At 31.5% G+C, this 18,059-nt stretch overlaps 1 protein-coding gene across 2 annotated transcripts; it reads right to left on the bottom strand.

The window, feature by feature from the left end:
• Nucleotides 1–273: 273 nt before the first annotated feature.
• LOC148611428 (beta-mannosidase-like) lies at nt 274–17,973 on the bottom strand. Of its 2 annotated transcripts, XM_088592043.1 has the most exons (18): nt 17,944–17,973; nt 17,782–17,913; nt 15,260–15,418; nt 13,493–13,641; nt 12,399–12,598; nt 11,957–12,024; nt 11,328–11,500; nt 10,603–10,774; nt 9,460–9,626; nt 8,778–8,915; nt 8,023–8,102; nt 5,458–5,648; nt 4,737–4,916; nt 4,389–4,486; nt 3,787–3,934; nt 3,229–3,536; nt 2,376–2,561; nt 274–1,557 (listed from the first exon to the last, which is right to left on the bottom strand). In XM_088592043.1, the coding sequence occupies exons 2-18, from the start codon at nt 17,906–17,908 to the stop codon at nt 1,321–1,323; spliced, it is 2,781 nt and encodes a 926-aa protein (XP_088448169.1). In that variant the 5' UTR covers nt 17,909–17,913; nt 17,944–17,973; the 3' UTR covers nt 274–1,320. The 2 variants fall into 2 exon arrangements, with proteins under 2 accessions (XP_088448169.1, XP_088448168.1); XM_088592042.1 differs by having other exon boundaries at nt 17,782–17,973.
• Nucleotides 17,974–18,059: the final 86 nt, after the last annotated feature.

Below are 18,059 nucleotides of genomic sequence, written 5' to 3'. Positions count from 1 at the left end.
TACTTTTTAGTGGAGTCCTGGTTGCTCATTAACTTTTTGGGGTTTTTTTTGTACATGTTATTTTGGTTATTTCATGTTCTTTGTTATGTGTATCTGTTTTCCATGTTCACTCTTTATCCTTGGAATATATTTATTTGTTTTCCGCTTGAATCTTGGTTTCCTAGATCACTCTCTCATACTTTCATAAAGTCTCTGTTTACTTGTCCACAATAAACCAAAGTATTTTTTCTATCAAGTAATACTTCATAGAAAACTACTGTCACGGAACACATCTTGGATAAAAATAAATTTTAATATCCATAACAAATAGTATTCATAAACTGTTACTAACAAGTACAAAATATCACATGATTCACTCATATAAACATATAACAATACTTTGAATGTAAATTATAATATGAAAATACTTGAAAATATCTACCAATGTTTTCATTCATACACCTTGAAAACATATCAACCCAAATCAACCCATTTATGTTTGAACAGAAAAATACAGTACCCTTGACAAAATGTACAATAGTACCAGCTGGAAATCAAACCAAAGACTAACTCCTAGAACTGGCAGCCAACACTCTAAAGATAATTCCACTAGTGCTGCTAATGTAGAGTTGTGTTTGAATCTACATTTGAGAGAAAGCACCGTTACATGTTCACTGCTAATTACCTTTCTGAAGATAAAACATACATTAAAGTCTCAAAACTACTTTTAAAACAAGAAAAAACAAACAGTCCTCCTTAAATGAAGACAAACATTGTAAAAAAAATTTTTAAAATCCCTCAAAGTGTCTTAAGTTTTGTACCATGAGTGACCACACAGACTGCTGTATACCATGATATTGCACTGTCGAAAGACAGGCATACAAAAACTAAAAGGAAAGACAATTTCTTCTTGTTAGTAACTTTCAAGATTTTTTACAATCAGTCTTAGTAAGAATGAAAAACATTATCAAGTGAATGAAAGCATTACTAACATGATTATGACAGAATGGATTTATGCATCATTTAAACTAAATACACAAAAGAAAAGGACAGTATGTTTTTTTCTCCATAATTAAGTATTATATCTTCTATTGATTTATGTAAATACATTTATCAAATAATATCAACAAGCACTGCTGTAATGATTATCTTATGGAGTAAACTTCTCCCCCCAAAAAATCATTTATTTTAAGAGAAAACACCCCAATTCACATACAATATGTCATCTCTCCAAAACATTCATTAATATTTCTTCCCCTTTAATACTTAGTACTCATTCTAATTACCTCTCACACTACTCACATCCTTACTCTGTAAATCCTCACTGAGAGAGGTAAAGAATTAGAAGTATACATCCATTAATGATTTAACTGACAGTGAAGATTTCAGCTGTTCCAGGTTTATATCCATCCATGCATAGAAGGTCAGGACTTTCTGTTGTTGCATCATAAGGAATCCATTGTCACTAAATCGTCCCACCATTTGATAGGCCTCTAACCATACAAATGGGGCTATGGCTTTGGTTTGTAGGGTAATATTAAACTCTTTCTTTGGCTTCACTTCAATAACATTTATAACCTGAAAAATGAAAGTAATTCTTATCATCCAATATCATACTAATAGCAGGTTTGGTTACTGATTCTGGGCAACCCATGCTTATGCACGTACTGGTCTAAGAAGAACATTCATGGTTGATTGTAGATTTACTTTGGTTTTCTTGGTGTAAAAAGTTACTAGGTTGTGGATACAGATATAACAGATAAGTTTAATAAAACTTATAAAAATCATTTACTTTAGTTGGTCCAATGTCCAAAATCTAAAAAAAAAACAAAAAAAAAAACATTTACTTAATCTCTAGAATTCTAGAAAATGTTGAAATCAAACAAGGTGTAATATTTTATTCCTTGGACCCCAATGTGTACAAAGGATCATGAGAGCCCAAATCCAAAATATTGATACATATAAAGATTATGTATATGGAAGACACCCCCCCCCATTTTTTTTTTAATTCAGACAGTAAGAGGGTTAACTTTAGACACCCATTTTGACCTATACCAAAACAAAAATATATATATACACTAATAATCAGGATACAGAAAAACCACATGGTTTTAATTTTTGTTGAAAAAAAGTTTTATCTTAAATCCTTTAGAGCTCAATATGGACAAATTCTAAAACAGGATAAAAATAAACATAATAAAAACTTTTCTTTTTGAGTCCTTCTTGGCCCTTAATCTAACCTCTAAAATATATTCCAATCTAATTTTTTTTATGGAATCTTATGGATAAATTTTATAGAGATCCCTTCACACATTCGTGGAACAATTGGTGCTGATGATGACATAAATATGAGATTAAACACCACATAAAAATTGTGGTTGCATAAGAATCCTTACCTGAACTGATGCTCTTTGTAAACCAATAGCATCCCTAAAGGTAGAAAGAGGTAACCAGTTTGTAGGACCATTCACTGGGTCACCTGTATGGAAGTACAGGAAACAGTTCTTAGTACGGATGCATCCAGCTGTTGTCATCATACTGTTGATGTTAGCTTGGAATACCATTTCTGTTGTTTTCTGAAGCTATAATGTACTTAAATTAATCTAGATCTTTATTGTAATGTAGTAAACACACTTCAAGCAATGGTACATGTATAAAAGTTGAATCACAGTCTTAAAGTCAGTATATTTGAGTGTATGTTTAAATCATGTAATGTAAACATAGAATTACCTGTCTTTTTATTTTTGGTGGGTCTGACTATCTCCCAAAAAAATTGGGGTACTTACTGATATGGCTTCATTACATAATTAAGTTACACATACAGGGATGTGAATTTTTTGCAGATTAATATATATCTGCCTTAATAAATCCATATTTTACAGATACAATTTTTTATTTGACTGCTTATTTACTTAATTTTGCCAATTTCCACTTCCCTGTAATTCCTAGTATCTCCTTTCTAAACATAACAATTTTCTAATGATATATAAACTGGTCATATGACAGGGGATGGATCCAGACACTTTGAAAAGGAGGGGTGTCAGTTGTGGTTCCTGAGAAAAATGGGGGTGCTAGGACATTATTTTCAATTTTTTGTCAATTTTACTCATGAAAATAACAAATTTTCCAATAAAAAGGGTGGCTAACCCCCTACACTACCTGGATCTCCTACTGTACGAAATTAGCAGTAATTTAAGTAAAGAATGTAAAAAATATAATGAAATCTACATTTAAGATACATGTATTTACATTATATCTCTGTGTCCATGTGTGTAATGGTGTCATCCTATCCCAGGAGTACATTTGTATATATAATGTACCAGTTGTCATATGATTTACATGTTGTGGTGGATTACTACTCCATGGTGGAGCAAATAGGTTTGTCAATGGTTTAAAATGGACCTGTCCAGTCTGTGGATGACGGTGAACTGAAGTAGGAATCTGGTCTACTACTATATAAACTTCTATATTGTTTGACTCTTTGACTGGTGAGATTAAAAATGGAGCAAAAAAGTTCTTGGCAAAATAGTGCAGCATTTTCCATTTCCCAGTATATTCTGGAATAGAACCAAGAGAGTAATTCTATAGAATGTTACAAAACTTTATATAAATATTGTTTTCCATGTTTTTACTTTCACTGAAGTTTTAACCCCAAAGGAATGCTAGAAATTTTATTTGGTCAGAAACAATGCCCATTACTGAACTTTAATACAGAACATAAAAAAAAGCTAAATTTGAATATAGATAATAACAAAAATGTAACATAATAAAAATGACAAATATCATTCAATGAAACACATGTAATACCTAAAGATGACCATGTTGGAGCTTGCCATATATCATTTAACATCCAATACATAGCTCCCATTGTCAATCCTCTACCAGAACTGTCTAGTTTGTTCTGCCAATGTCTGTAATGTTCAGTCTCCGCCTTCATACCAATGGCTTGGTCTATCTGCATTAAAAAGAAAGGTTCAGTAAGGTGGTGCATAAATTAACTTTCTTAAGTACCAGGTAAATTTTTAACCAAAAAAATTATTTGAAAACTTTTCTACAATTTTCACAGCCAATTTATTATTCCACCCCAAGCAACATAAATTGCCAGCCCATGTTAACCCAAATGATAAATTAAGTCTCCATGAATAATTTTAGTTGTATTACAACTATAAATTTGAAATATATAAAAAATAACAAGCTATGCACTGTTCCTGAAAACCATCACTACAGAGCAAAATATAATTGTATTATCATGGTTATCTTTGACATTGTAAATATACATGTAGATGTCTGTTGTCAATAATGTTGGTCATGGTTTGTCATTTGTTTAACACCAAAGTATTTTCAAAACATTTGTAAAACACCATATCAGAATATAACTTGTGTCAACAATATGTTAGTTTGATTCAAACCTGTGTAATGTAAATCTGATCTTTGAAGAGCTGTACTTTATCTTTATTGTTTGGTAGGTTCAAGAACATACTGTTTTCAGTCATCATCTCAACCATACCTACAATGTAAAATATCTTTGACAAAAATCTTAATTTAACCTACAATGTAAAATACTGTAGATGTATTAATTTTTGCTGTTTTGGTGCTGGACACAAAAGTGTGAAAAAAAGTATCTGTGAAATTGATTTTAAACACTATGTAATGCTAATCATTATTTGAAACAACCGAAATTGATATCCGTGAATATCGTCACTTGATAACACTATAATAAACAATTGTGCTATAAATAAATGTAAGTATGTTCTTACCAAACGGATGATGTTGTCTGTGATTTAACATATCAGACCAGTAGTGCAAGTCTTGTTTGTCTAACACAGTCTCTAAAGTCTCATATGATGGCAGGGACTGCAGCCCATACTCTGATGAAAACCTTGGTATTCTATATGATGATGCTTCATAGAAAGGTGCCATGTACTTGTATTCATGAACTGAAACAAAAGTTTTGCTACTGAAATCAGTTTTTTTCTTTGCAGTTTTTATACATGTACATACTTTCATACTAAAGGATGAAGCATCAGTGGCATTCTAAATATGTAGATCCTCTGTCAAAACATGAATGGCTCAAAATCTTTCTGTCGAAAGTGACATATTTCACAAGTGATGTATGCAGTTTGAACTTTTAATGCAGATGCCCATCGTGTTATAGGACGTCTCTCATATTCCCATTGTCTAGATATCAGAGATATAACAAGATAATTTTTCATTATCAATAAAATTAGATGTAATTTGAGTGCAAATAGGCTTGTCCCTCTTAGGCCTGAAATCATATTAGATTCTACAGAATCATATCAATAAAGCTTGTTTCCATGTGAATGATAAATATGAAGATATAAATAATAAAGAGATTTAGACAGGTCCAGAAGTGGAATAAAATGTTACATGACAAAAGACAGTAATAATAACAAATGACACCTGACCTCAGACCACCACTTATTTGAAACACTGATTCAATCATTTAATTCAACTTACTATCTCCATAGAGTTCGCTCCATGGTTCCTTGGCAACCCATCCTTCCAACATACTCTCCTTCCCATTGGCTGGGCTAGAGGCAATAAAGGGGCGATTAGGATCTTCTCTCTGGACCACTTTGTAGACTACATCTCTGTACAGTTTCAGGTAGTCATTGTAGTAAAGGGTAAAGTTCACGTCTGTGTTGTACCTATATGTGAAATCAAATAGAAACCATGTAAATAAACAGCATAGAATCATAAAAAAACTGGAAGTATGGACCAGAAGCACCAGTATGATAAGTGCTCTCTTAATCTATTTACAAAATGTAAAAAATGGTTGTCATTTTTTAATTCTTTGAGTAGCTTTTTCAAAATACTGTATATATTAATTGTAGTTTAAATGGTATGACTTCTGTAACATCAGCTTCAAGAAATTAAGTTTGAATGCTGTAATATTTAAAAAAAAAAAAAAAAACTGAAATGCACTAGGGTGAACAACTGAGTTGCATCCCTATTTGACAAAATGACAACTACAGTATGACCTTGGCTACCAACGAAATTCCCCAAAAATCAATAGTGTTTTTATTTATCTGGTATGTAACAATATCTAAGAGTTCTATTTCAATCAGATGTAAACTTTTTAAGTTATTGTCTGGAATCCTAATGTTTATGCAAAAATGTATATTTTTTGGTAATTCTGACCAAAACTTTTCCCAAATCAATATATAGTTCACTTATCTGGCATGTAACAATATCCTAACGTTTGGTTTCAATCTGAGGTAAACTTTAAGAGTTATTGTCTAGAAACCTCATTTTGTTTTTGGATGACTATAAGCTTGACCTTCGATGAAATTTCCCCAAAATCAATACGGTTTGCACTGACCTGGTATGTAACAAAATCCGAAAGTTTGGTTTGAATCAGATGTACAATTTTTTGAGTAATTGTCTGGACACCTCAATTTAAGGGAAAAAAATTTTTGGTATGTAATAATATCCAAAAGTTTCATTTGATTCAGATATAAATTTTCCAGTTATTGTCCAGAAACCAATATTGATGCCCATCTACTGGCCCACCATCACCAAACCAATAGCTGAGTTTAACTTTGTTGAAAATCAGCTTAAAAAGTCACATTCAGGGTGCATTTTCTTCTTGAGATAATGTTCATGATCAGCTTTTGATCATGAACATGAAAAAAAAAAATGGTCAAAATCATGATCATGATCATTGTTCACATGATTATTTTTGTGATCAGGTTTGAACACATTTATGTTCATGTGATCATGATCAGATATTTCAATGATCTTTTTCATGTTCATTTTTGGTCAAATTTATGTTCAATATTAAAAATGGCACACACAAGCATCAATGCCTTTTTCATAACAAAGAGGCTCCAGGAATAGGGTTATGTTGCTATAAGATTGAAGTCAACACTACAAAAGTTTTATGGTCGTCATCATGAACTCGTGGATCATTATGGTGTATCTATCTGCAACATGAAAACTGATTTGTTCAACGTATCATAGTTTTCCTTTCCTCTTTCGTCTACCCCGGACTTGACTTTTTATGAGCAAACCGGCAGGTGTTTCTAGAAAAGCAGAGGATGCTTACCCTACCAGTGCACCTGGTCCATGCTCCCACTTTTTAGTGGAGTCCGAGTTGCTCATTTGCTTTTGTTACTTTGTACGTATGATTTTAGTTACTTTATGTTCTTTGTTGTGTATGTCTGTTTTCCATGTCTGGTCTTTGTCCCTGGATTACATTCTTTTGATTACTGCTATAAACTTGGTTCCCTTGATTACTCTTTCCTAACACTATTCACACAAAATCAACAAATTAACCAGAGTTTTGAAAATGAAGAGTGTATAAATTCAGACATGATTACATTTCTGAAAATTTTTCAAGAAAAACATAGGAAATCTAAGGTCAGAATTCAAAAATATGTTGAGGATGTTGTATCAAGTTATTGCATATCAGACTTTCAAACTCACTTTCACCAAAGTTAGGAAAACTGCCCTCCAGTAGCAATAACACATGCTGAGCAAGCGATTTTTACATTCTATTTTTTTGTTTACTGAAAGTTAAGAATGATAGCCGCCATCTTTGATCATAAAATGATCATGATTAATACCTTGATAGTTTTTTTTCACTGATAATTTTTATGATCAACGTAAAGAAAAATGCTCATGATTAGGATAAAAAATGCACCTTCAGTGTGGTTTCTCACACAAAAGAATGTCACCAACCTTATTCAAGTCTTAAGTCTTACAGTGCATACAGTATTGATGTTCAGATAATAGACTTAATCTTCCTTTCATTAAATGACAATCACATAGTGCTATTCATAAGATAATTACTAGTGAAAGGAAAGTTGACAAGGAGAGATTTACCGGTAAACGTTTTATTATTTCTGAGGTATTTAAATTTGATTTTGAGTTTAAATCTTTTCTCCATTGTTAAGTTAATAACCATGTTATGTTCATCAACTGATTGTCATGTAATCAAAGGATAATCAACTCTATCCACCAACGTCATCACTATATGCCATTGGAAATTTAATCAATGAAAAACTGCATTAAACAAACCAGCTTTGTCTCAGTGCTTTTTCATTCTCATTATTACCACTCCAGATTACAATGGAGGGTCTGTGCTTGAGTCTCCGAACCTACAAAAAGGACATACAGTCCAGTAAATGTAGAATTAAAATAAGTGATTTCAACAACAATTTGAAAATTTTAACACTTTTTGGCAAGTCTTTTACATTCAAGCATCACCAATTTTATTAGTGTGATGAGGGGGGTAGGTATTTCTTAAAAAATGTATTATTCCATACTTTTGCAAAACAAAATTTAAAAAATTACTGGTACATGTACACAGATATGATCTCAGAAAAAAATTCAATATTCCCCATCACCTAAAACAATGTAGATTTAAAATTTTTATTTCAATTTTGCACTCTGGCTGCTGCTGAAAAAAATACATTATTTACACACTTATGCCAAAAACATACTCACTAAAAAAAATTCCAACCTTCCTACTCCATAGAAAATGGTATGTGCCATAGTAACAGGATATAAATACACAAATACATTAGAGAATTGAATTATTTAACTATTTTAAAAATAAATTACTTTTCCAGTAAAGCAAATAGTTATGTAGGGTTTCATGCAACTTTTGAAAAGAGCAGTATAATCCAGGTCAAAAAGGACACTCAGCACTTGAAAGATAAATTGCAAGCATTAAAATACATTTAGGGGACATTTGCTGTAAAGGGCAGGGCACCTGCACCCTCCCAAAATGTTATGTGGGGAACACTATTGTGATACATTTACTGCTGTACCTGGTTAGTAACTTCTTCTGTGACACTGTTGAGGAATTTCTGATCAGTAGGATACATAGAACATCCAAACATAAAATCTTGCCAGATCATTATCCCTAGACTGTCTGCTACATCATAGAAATCGTCTGACTCATAGACCTGATATAAAAATTGATATGTATGTAAAAGCTATTTGACTGAAATAGAGCACTTTAAACAGGGCTGTAAACTGTCATGTTATTTACTAGAACAGTATATCTAGTCTAGGTTGGTACTTCTTAAGGACTAGATACCTAAATATCATACCTATATCTGTTTATCAAAACTAACCTTCAGTAATTTTGACCAGAAAGTGATATATTTGCCCATAATCTTCAATTTTATAATTCTTCACATTTTTCTATGAAATGTTCCTTTATCTTTACACTCCTCATCCATAATGTGTAATTTGTAAATTTGAAAATCTGTTCATATTATAGAGAACCATCAGGGTAAACACTTCCAAGACAGGCTTCAAGAATACAAAGGTTAAAAAACAATGATGAAATAAAATTTTACAGGATTCTAAAAAACACAGGTGTTGGAGTAGACTATAAATATATATTCTGCTGTTTAAGACTACATATGTACAAATTAAAGATGGGTTGGTTAGAAAGTACCAATTATTTCTATTTAATTCACAATTCCACTATTTCAGACTTACCCCTCCACCCCACACTCTCAGTACATTAATGTTAGCATCTTTAGCTGACTGTAACAAGTTTTCTATTCTTGATTTTGTAACTCTTTCTAAGAAACTATCTGCTGGAATCCAGTTTGATCCCTTAAAGAATATAGGCTGGCCATTTATTTTAAAATAAAATGTTCTACCTGAAAACATATAAATGAAGCAATATTGAAACATATATTTAAGTTGATAAAAACAGAGGCTAGAGATAAATCATCAAGCACTCTAGCCATAAGTAATTATATTTTGGTTATTTATCATATTACTTATTTATTTAATTTATTAACTTATACAGATTTTCTCCATAATTTATTCCTATTTTCAAAATAAATTTTAAAGTTTTGTGATCGACTGATTGATATTCATGTGAGGTTTTGACAGGAGAAAGACTGAGAGTTAAATTAAAAAATTTGTTTCACATGTGAATTATTGAAATTTATTACACAGGGAACCTTCTACTATCTATACAATTAGTCAATCCAATAAAATCAGGGTGAAGTTGGAATAAAAGACAAAGTGGGTATAAACTTAACAGATATTTTTCCAGTATTTATCATACACTCATATCACATGTTTAACACTTTAAAAACACTACCAAAGTTTTACTTTTCACATTCCTAAGGATTTCAATAAAAGTAGCATCTAACATAAAAACAGGTCAAAGTGGTCATATCAAAAGCTGAAAAATGGAGGGTATTAATGAAAATTTCATTCACTACAATAATTTTATAATACGGTGAAAATGGTCTGAAAATTTTGTTCCATTAAGGTTTATTTTAGAGATATTTTTTGCTTATCCGAAGTTCAGTTTAGAGAGGTTTCTTGTTTATTTCAGGTCCAGATCAGAGAGCTTTCTCTTTAATTTAGGGTTCAGTATACAGTGTTTTCCTGTTTATTCAAGGTTCAATTTAGAGAGTTTTCTTGTTTATTTAGAGTTCAGTTTATTCAACAACAATATTGTGTCTTGAAGGATGATGATAAAAATATCCCCTATTCTCAGTAAAATTTACCTGTATATAAAGACCATCAGACTTATGTAACCATGATTTCAGCTTCTCATGAAAGGTGGATTAAGACAGGTTTAACTGTAGAAGTATATACGGTAGAATAAGCAAATACCTAATGAGTGATTGTTAGCCACATAATCCTCCACTAGTTCTACAGTCCTAAAGCCTATGTTGATACTACCAGCACACATTTCTTGTCCATTGTTACTGGTGAAAAATACATACAGTTTATACAGCGTTTGGTTACCATACCCATTTGGCCACCATTCTTTTATATTGGTACTCTAAAATGAAAAGCTTTCCATTTTTTCAACAAAACTTGAACTAATTTGGTGAATATGTAAAAAAAGACAACAACCCCACTTGGATGAAAAATGTCAGCTCACAGCCACCTATGGGTCTTCAATGAGTGACGAGGAAACCCTCACACCACAGTGCAGGCTGCAGCTGGCCGCAAAACAACATTACACACAGGTACAGCAAAATAGTTGCTCCTAAGTTTGAAAGCAATTGATGTTAATACATTGAAACCATAAATATGTCTTAACAAGACTTAGTCCCTCCATGCCAGTTTAAGTGCATTCTGACCCTGTGTAAACAAGCACCTGTCTTATCTAAACAAAAGAGTTTGCTTTAGACAGGTTTCACTGTACTTATGTTAAAAATACAAGTCATTGGTGAAAGAAAAATTAAAATATAGAGTCACACGCTCTTGTGTAGAAATTATTTGAAGATTGACAGGCAATGGAAATCCAGCTTGGTAAATCATACCCGACAATCTTCCAATTGTCACAGGCTAAGATCTTGTGATCTAGTAAACCAGTTTGTATGTCTTACCTGAGGAATGTGTACTTTCAGTTTAGGGTTGCTGTTACTTTGGGTAATGGTCACTGGTATATTGATAGACACAGATGTAGAGTCCAGTCTTGCCTCCAGTTTCCCTGATACAGTTACTCCTGGTGTTACGTCAGTAAATACCTGTACATCCATTGTCCATGTGCCATCTGTACCTGTGGTTGTAATGTGAGGAAGTTGAAATCTGATTGTTTGAAGAGCAGAATACTCTAAAACTCTAGTGTAAAGAAATTCATTATGTGAAAAAATGACTGCAAGTAGAAAACAAAAACAAAAAATTCTGAAAGGATTTGATAAGTTCAGAAAGCAGACTTAAATTGTGGGAAGCTTTCTATGTATTATTTTGGTTATTTATGTTCTTTCTTGGGTGTGTCTGTTTTCCATGTCTGATCTTTGTCCCTGGATTAAATTCTTTTGATTTCCACTAGAATCTCGGTTCCTTTGATTACTCCTTTGTTGGCTATTCTATACCCCAATCATTAGAGTGGGTGTCAGTTAAGAGTATTTTTACTTTGTTTTGATTTGATTCTCCGTGTGCTGTGTGTTATCCTTAACTTTTTCATGAACATATTTGTTGAATAACTTCTATACTATTGTTCATTAAGACTGACCTTTGATTGTTTCCGCTGTTATATCTTTGATGACCAAACTATCATATCCCTGTATGTAAATGTCTTTCCTAATGACAAAAAAAACAAGAAGATTACTTAATATACTGTGTTGGTCAAACTAGAGATTTATAGCTTTTCAAGTTAAAGGTATTTACCAGGTAACTACTAAACATTTACTGGTCCTCACTGACTTATTCTGTATTTATCAAATTGAAATTTTATTATCTTTTCTAGGAACATTTAAGGCATAAAAAAAATGGAAAGCTGCCAAATTCTTGATTTTTCACTCTATTACAAGCTAGTAATACATCAAACACTTAAAACTGAAATGAAGTACAAATGCTATGAAGGCATTTGTAGGTTTTTAAAAGCACAGAACAAAACTGACAAATTAAATACAAAAAAAACTAAACAATTGCTTTAACATGCATAAATAACTAACCAAATACCCATTGATGGAAAAGAAGGTCCCCAGTCCCAACTGAATGAACACTGACATTTCCTGATAAACTGGACATGGTTATCTCCATGATACTGTGGAACTTGGGCCTTTGGTGGTACTACATAGGGGTAGCTAGTGGCCTTGGTCTCAGCATATCTTACTGGTGACATAAATACAATCTTGATTTTATTTGTCCCAATCTAAAAAAAATTGTAACTGGCTCATGACAGAACAACTTCTGTAAACCCTCTGTTTATGGAAGATGATAACTTATCATTCAGTACCAAACTACCCACCTTGAAAGCTTCAACAGTTCCTGTTTTTTTAATTGCATTAACTATTAACCAATTTTTTTAACCACAACCTTATTTTCATGTTTTAGGAATCTCTACTATTTATTTTTATGACCACCACTCTGTTTTACATGTATTTCATGGAAATGAAGGAACATATTCACTGTTATTTATTTTCGTGATTTTTCTTGCTCACAGAATTCAATTAAAATGTTGATTTAAAATATATATACAACTACATGTACTTGGATGGTTGTCTCATGGCTATTTCCTCTATATCCTTCCTTTATAATGATCATTATAACAATTAAAACTATGGGTTTTATTAACATGCAGTACAAACTTCTGTCTGTGCTAAAGTATTAAATGCTCTATCTTTAATCAATACTGTTGTCTTTTGTAATTGAAAGTAAATTTATGATCTGAAAAGATTTAGAATAGTTTTAGTCCATAAAAGTTTGTATGATAAAACTAATTTGTTTCATAAATAACATGCACATGTGCATGAATTTTTTAATGTAAATTGCATAAACAAGTACTGTAAGAAATCATAACAATATTTGTTCTGACACTACAATAAAATTGAATGATAACAAATAAAAAATTCATCTAAAAAAAAACCCAACATTTTAATCAAAATTTGTTGAACTCTAAGATGAAGTACCAGGCAAGGATTTATTGAGAGACTATGTGTATGCCCCCTTTCGCTTCATTTTTTTTATTTTCATACATATGTATATTATACTACAAAATTGTTCAAGATGTCATGCCTAACTTCCTTCTACAAAAACCTTGAGTTACCTTTGCTACATGCTTGATGTTATAGACATATCTGACAAACATATTATCAGAATTTCCCACTAACTGGTCATTGACATAGATGTCAGCTACAGTGTCAAGTCCATCACATACCAATACCAAAGACTTAGACGACAACATAGCAGGTGTGACTAAAATAATAAACAGACTGCTACAATATCTAATGAACTTTACATAAAACCAAGTGAAAATCAATCTTTTAGCATCAAAATTAAATGTAAAAATCATATGATTATATCATGAGAGAAATACATCTTCTTTTCTTTCTACATACAAATATTATAAACACAAAATTAAATGCTCCACAAGCAAGTTTGGTCTGACTGGCAAGATATTAAAGCTTGCCGCAACTCTTAAAATTACCAGTAGAGTGTAATTGAAATTTAGACACAGCAATGGTTTCAAAACAAACTCTCCAAACATTGTCAAGAAATCAGCAATTTATAATTTACAATTGAAATGGTGGTTTTTAGTCCCTTATACCTCATAGTTTGCAGGTGCAAAGTGTACATGTATGGCCAAAACCACCAAAATCATTAGCAACCTTTCCCTTTTGATAACACTAAACTAGTACTAAAAGTAACATACAGATGCATTTACTAATAATCCATATTTTTTTCATAAACCAAATGTCAACATCCCCAAAACATTGTATTTAAAGTATATCACATAGGATCTAATTTCAAAATCATCAATTGTTATCTAATTCTACTTGAAAAATTTTGCCCATAAAATATTTTCAAACCAGCATATATATACTGGGTTAACCTCACTCCAGTAGGCTAAATATTAAGCCTTTGAAATAAATTCAAGAACAATAATTGATGGACATGTTTTGTTTCTATACACTTAGCTTGGAATTTCATTTATTTATTTATTTTTTCAAATTTGTTTTTCAATAGTCAGGATTTATACAATAACCCCACCATCACCACCTGACTAGGGTGAACAGGGGTAAATTGTAAATAATATAAATTATATAATTTAGGACTATTTCATATATATTTAATTAACTGATAAACCTAATATAACTTCAATTTACATATACACATTACACATTCATTCAAAAACACACATACTGGACTCGGTAAAAAAATAAATCAAGAATTTCCGATTATTGTCCTTATCTCTCATTCAAAGTTCAGTTTTTGTTTGTTTAAATATTAACAGCAATTTTCATTTATTTAATGTCGAAGAAAATTGTCATGATTGTAAATGCTGACCTACTTAAGGAATTAATAAATGACAAGGGTCATCGGTCACCATTATTGTTTTAGTTTAACCTGGTTCTGGTGCAAAGGTGTAAGGTCATATGTGCATTAAATTATAATCAGATTTTAGTGAGAAATGCTTCCTACATAGCAGACCAATAATCAGTTCTGTTTATTTCATTATAGGTTGAAAATCAATATTAAAATATGAATTTAATATGAATACAAGAGTTTTAGGGTGTACAATAAATCACAATGACGAACTTATAAATAGAAAAGTGCTGGTATACCATACATGGAATGTTGTGCTAATTTGAATATGTTAGTAAACACCTCTTGACTTGACAATGGTGTATGATCGACACAATCAGGCCCCTGTTCTTTGTTCCAAAAAAAAATTTGTGATTGCAACAGATTGAGGTTACACCAGAAAGAAGTTAAACTACTATACACTAAATATGACAGTCTATGTAAATCAACATGAAATCAGCTTGTGACAGTTGATAAAACATAGTTTTGGCATATGAATAATCAGTACCTTGAAAAGTTCTGTTAAAAGACCAATTATCTTTGGAAATCCACCTGTACTTGTCATCATTATCTCTGTAATATGGATCACCTATTAGAAAATTGTTCATCAAGGCTGTATAAATGCTGCCAGGGATATCAGCATCAAGATTTGTAAAGTTATTGCTGCCTGAAAAAAAATAACTCGGTTATCTCCACAAACAAGTGCAATATTTTGTTCTCATAAATAAATATATATAGGGTTGAGAATCATACAATGATATGAATATCCATCCCTGAATTTATGAGTTTTCTTTATGATTGAGAAATAAATACCAAGATTATCCAGATATTTGATGCAACATATAATAAATGTAGACTAGTAGATTTTGAAACTTTGTTGTGAAGGCCAATATGAAAGAGCAAGAGGATTTTCATCCATGTTTCAGATGTTTGATTTTCAGTTTCATAATTATGCTATCTGACAATTATCAATCAGATAAAAAATTCATAAATTGTAAAAAACAAACATTTTTAAAGCTTAAACAGTGATGAAAAATTAGGCCCACAAAAAAATAGAGAAAAAACAATGATAGCATTTTATCTAGAGTTTAAAAATTTCTTTTTTAGAGATGGAGCATCAGCAACATCCTATGTACACAGATGCTCTGAAACAATGAATGGTTCAACATTGCTCTGACAACAGTTACAAAGTTTTGAAATGATATACGCAATCAGGAAGTAGTTGCAGATGCACAGCATGTGTCATAGGAACTTAGGAAGTCTCGCATATTCCTGTTCAAGTGTTTAATGAGACAGTATCCATAACAAAATTGTTATTTGTGTACATGATACCATGATATAAATTGTTTCTACATACATGTACATATTTTTCCAGGTGATAATTTGTACACATTTAAAATATGATATGATGGCTAGGCTTTATTCAATGATTTTTTATAAGTTTTTCGAAAATGTGATTTTTATTCAAATTTTAGTTTTCAAAAGTACCATAATGTGTAACCCAAATTTCCTGTACCCAAATATTATAGTCCAGTATTTTTTTTATTTATACAATTTTTATAATATATTTCACAGTAGAACACCATAGTATTGTTAAGATATTCAAGGTTGATAAATTAAAGTTACATCAGATTCTATTTATGAGACCCCCTTCTTCATTCTAGATAGGATTTTATCCATTCTTTGCTGGTAAGGGGTTAGTGCTACAGTATGGTATTCAAACTCCAACATTTCTTTTTTTAAACAATATCTTTCAAAACATTATCCAAAGTCTTAAAGAGAAGTTTTAACCTTTGAATGATTTCAGAAAAATGTAAAATTCGCACTTGAAAGTGAGAAATAGTCAATTATTAGTTTGGTACAGTAACTTCCTATTACACATTTCAGGAATTTTGAGAGCATAAAATCAACTGAATTTGATATGTCATATATGTCTTCAACTAGTTTTAACTTCAATTGATATAAAACATCATTCAGAACTTTAGGACCCAGTTCAGTGTACCAGCTAGGGCAAAATGGAGGGCTGCCCCTATTGAGTATCCCCTCAGTGCCCATTTACAATTGTCTGAATGTCCCTTCACGATTTCCACTCTTGTTAATATAATTACCCCAAGCCAATTAAGAAGTGTGACCTTCATTAACTACATCCTGTCATAATTAATCCTCAGGTAAAGCTCAGGTAATTATCTGTGATCAATCAGCTGATCAGAGTTATAGGATGATGATTGACAAATAGAAAATGAATCCCAATTGGATCTATCACCATTTTATGGACAGCCAATCAATGGTTAAAAATTAATTTCTACTGCACAATTAATTTCACAAATATTTTCAAGTTAACAGGTCTAATAAGTTTTGTAGAACAACAGGTGTAAACATGTTGCATATGTTTGTTTATTCAAAATGTTAGTTACCTCCCTATAATTGCAATATTTTTTCATAATTTTTCTATATCTTCAACAGTAAAGGACATTTTCCATAAGTTGAAACTGCAATTGTTTAAGGAAATAATATTCCTCCTAATCACTTATAATTTTGATATTTAACTGGAGCAATATTGAATATTTGTAACATTTCATGCAACATTTCACCTAATTGTACAAGTATGTCATAAATGTAAAAAAAATCACTTGCCCTTATCACCATCTAGTGTTAACATGCTGCTTTATTGTAAGAATATAGACAGGTTCCATCCACACATCAATCTGATCATATTGCAAATATATTCTTAACTTTTAAAAGGGGGAACTTAGAGCTTCAGAAATACGTTTTTAACTTATTCACCTCTATATGTTATATAACATGTTTGTGTTTCCTAAAAGCGCTTGGTCATCTGAGAAAGGTCAAACTAACTCAGTTTGCAAAATATAACGCAACACTGGCCATTCCCACCTTCATTTTTCAAAAGTTGGCAGGTATGCAATAAGAATACAAATTACTGACTTAACGCAAACGTACAAGATCAATGTCCATTTTTTATTGAAAAAAAACATGCTACGCGTTCAATTTGGTAGAAATACACATAACAACCTGACATCCTCTGACTTTCATCAGTGACTGACCATCTTCCACTCAAGAAAACTGTCGACAAAGTTGCATTAGAAAAATAGACAAAAATGAAGAAAGCACACACAATTGGCAGCATTCGATTTTCCATTTTCGAATGTCAAACTCGCATTAAAGTGCCAATCGTGCCAATATATCTAACGCCTACATTTTGTAATCATGTGACATATAAAAATAGAATTAAAATGCTAAAAGGAGGAATAGAAGACAGGTAAATTATAATTTTAATGATAAGTTATAGT

The sequence above is a fragment of the Perna viridis genome, chromosome 7 (assembly GCF_037379345.1).
Source record: "Perna viridis isolate PV_CMFRI_1.1 ecotype Kerala chromosome 7, ASM3737934v1, whole genome shotgun sequence".
Taxonomy (NCBI): Eukaryota; Metazoa; Mollusca; class Bivalvia; order Mytilida; family Mytilidae; genus Perna; species Perna viridis.
The sequence above is the reverse complement of the archived record's forward strand: the minus strand, read 5'-3'. Positions and strand labels throughout refer to the sequence as shown.

Excerpts from the sequence above, each read along its gene's own strand:
- LOC148611428 (XM_088592042.1), bottom strand. The coding sequence starts at position 17,908 with ATGGAAAATCGAATGCTGCCAATTGTGTGTGCTTTCTTCATTTTTGTC. Across the intron at positions 9,627-10,602 it reads GGCTAACAATCACTCATTAG|GTAGAACATTTTATTTTAAA; the intron begins GTATTTGCTTAT and ends ATATGTTTTCAG. Across the intron at positions 8,916-9,459 it reads TGAGAGTGTGGGGTGGAGGG|GTCTATGAGTCAGACGATTT; the intron begins GTAAGTCTGAAA and ends TTTTTATATCAG.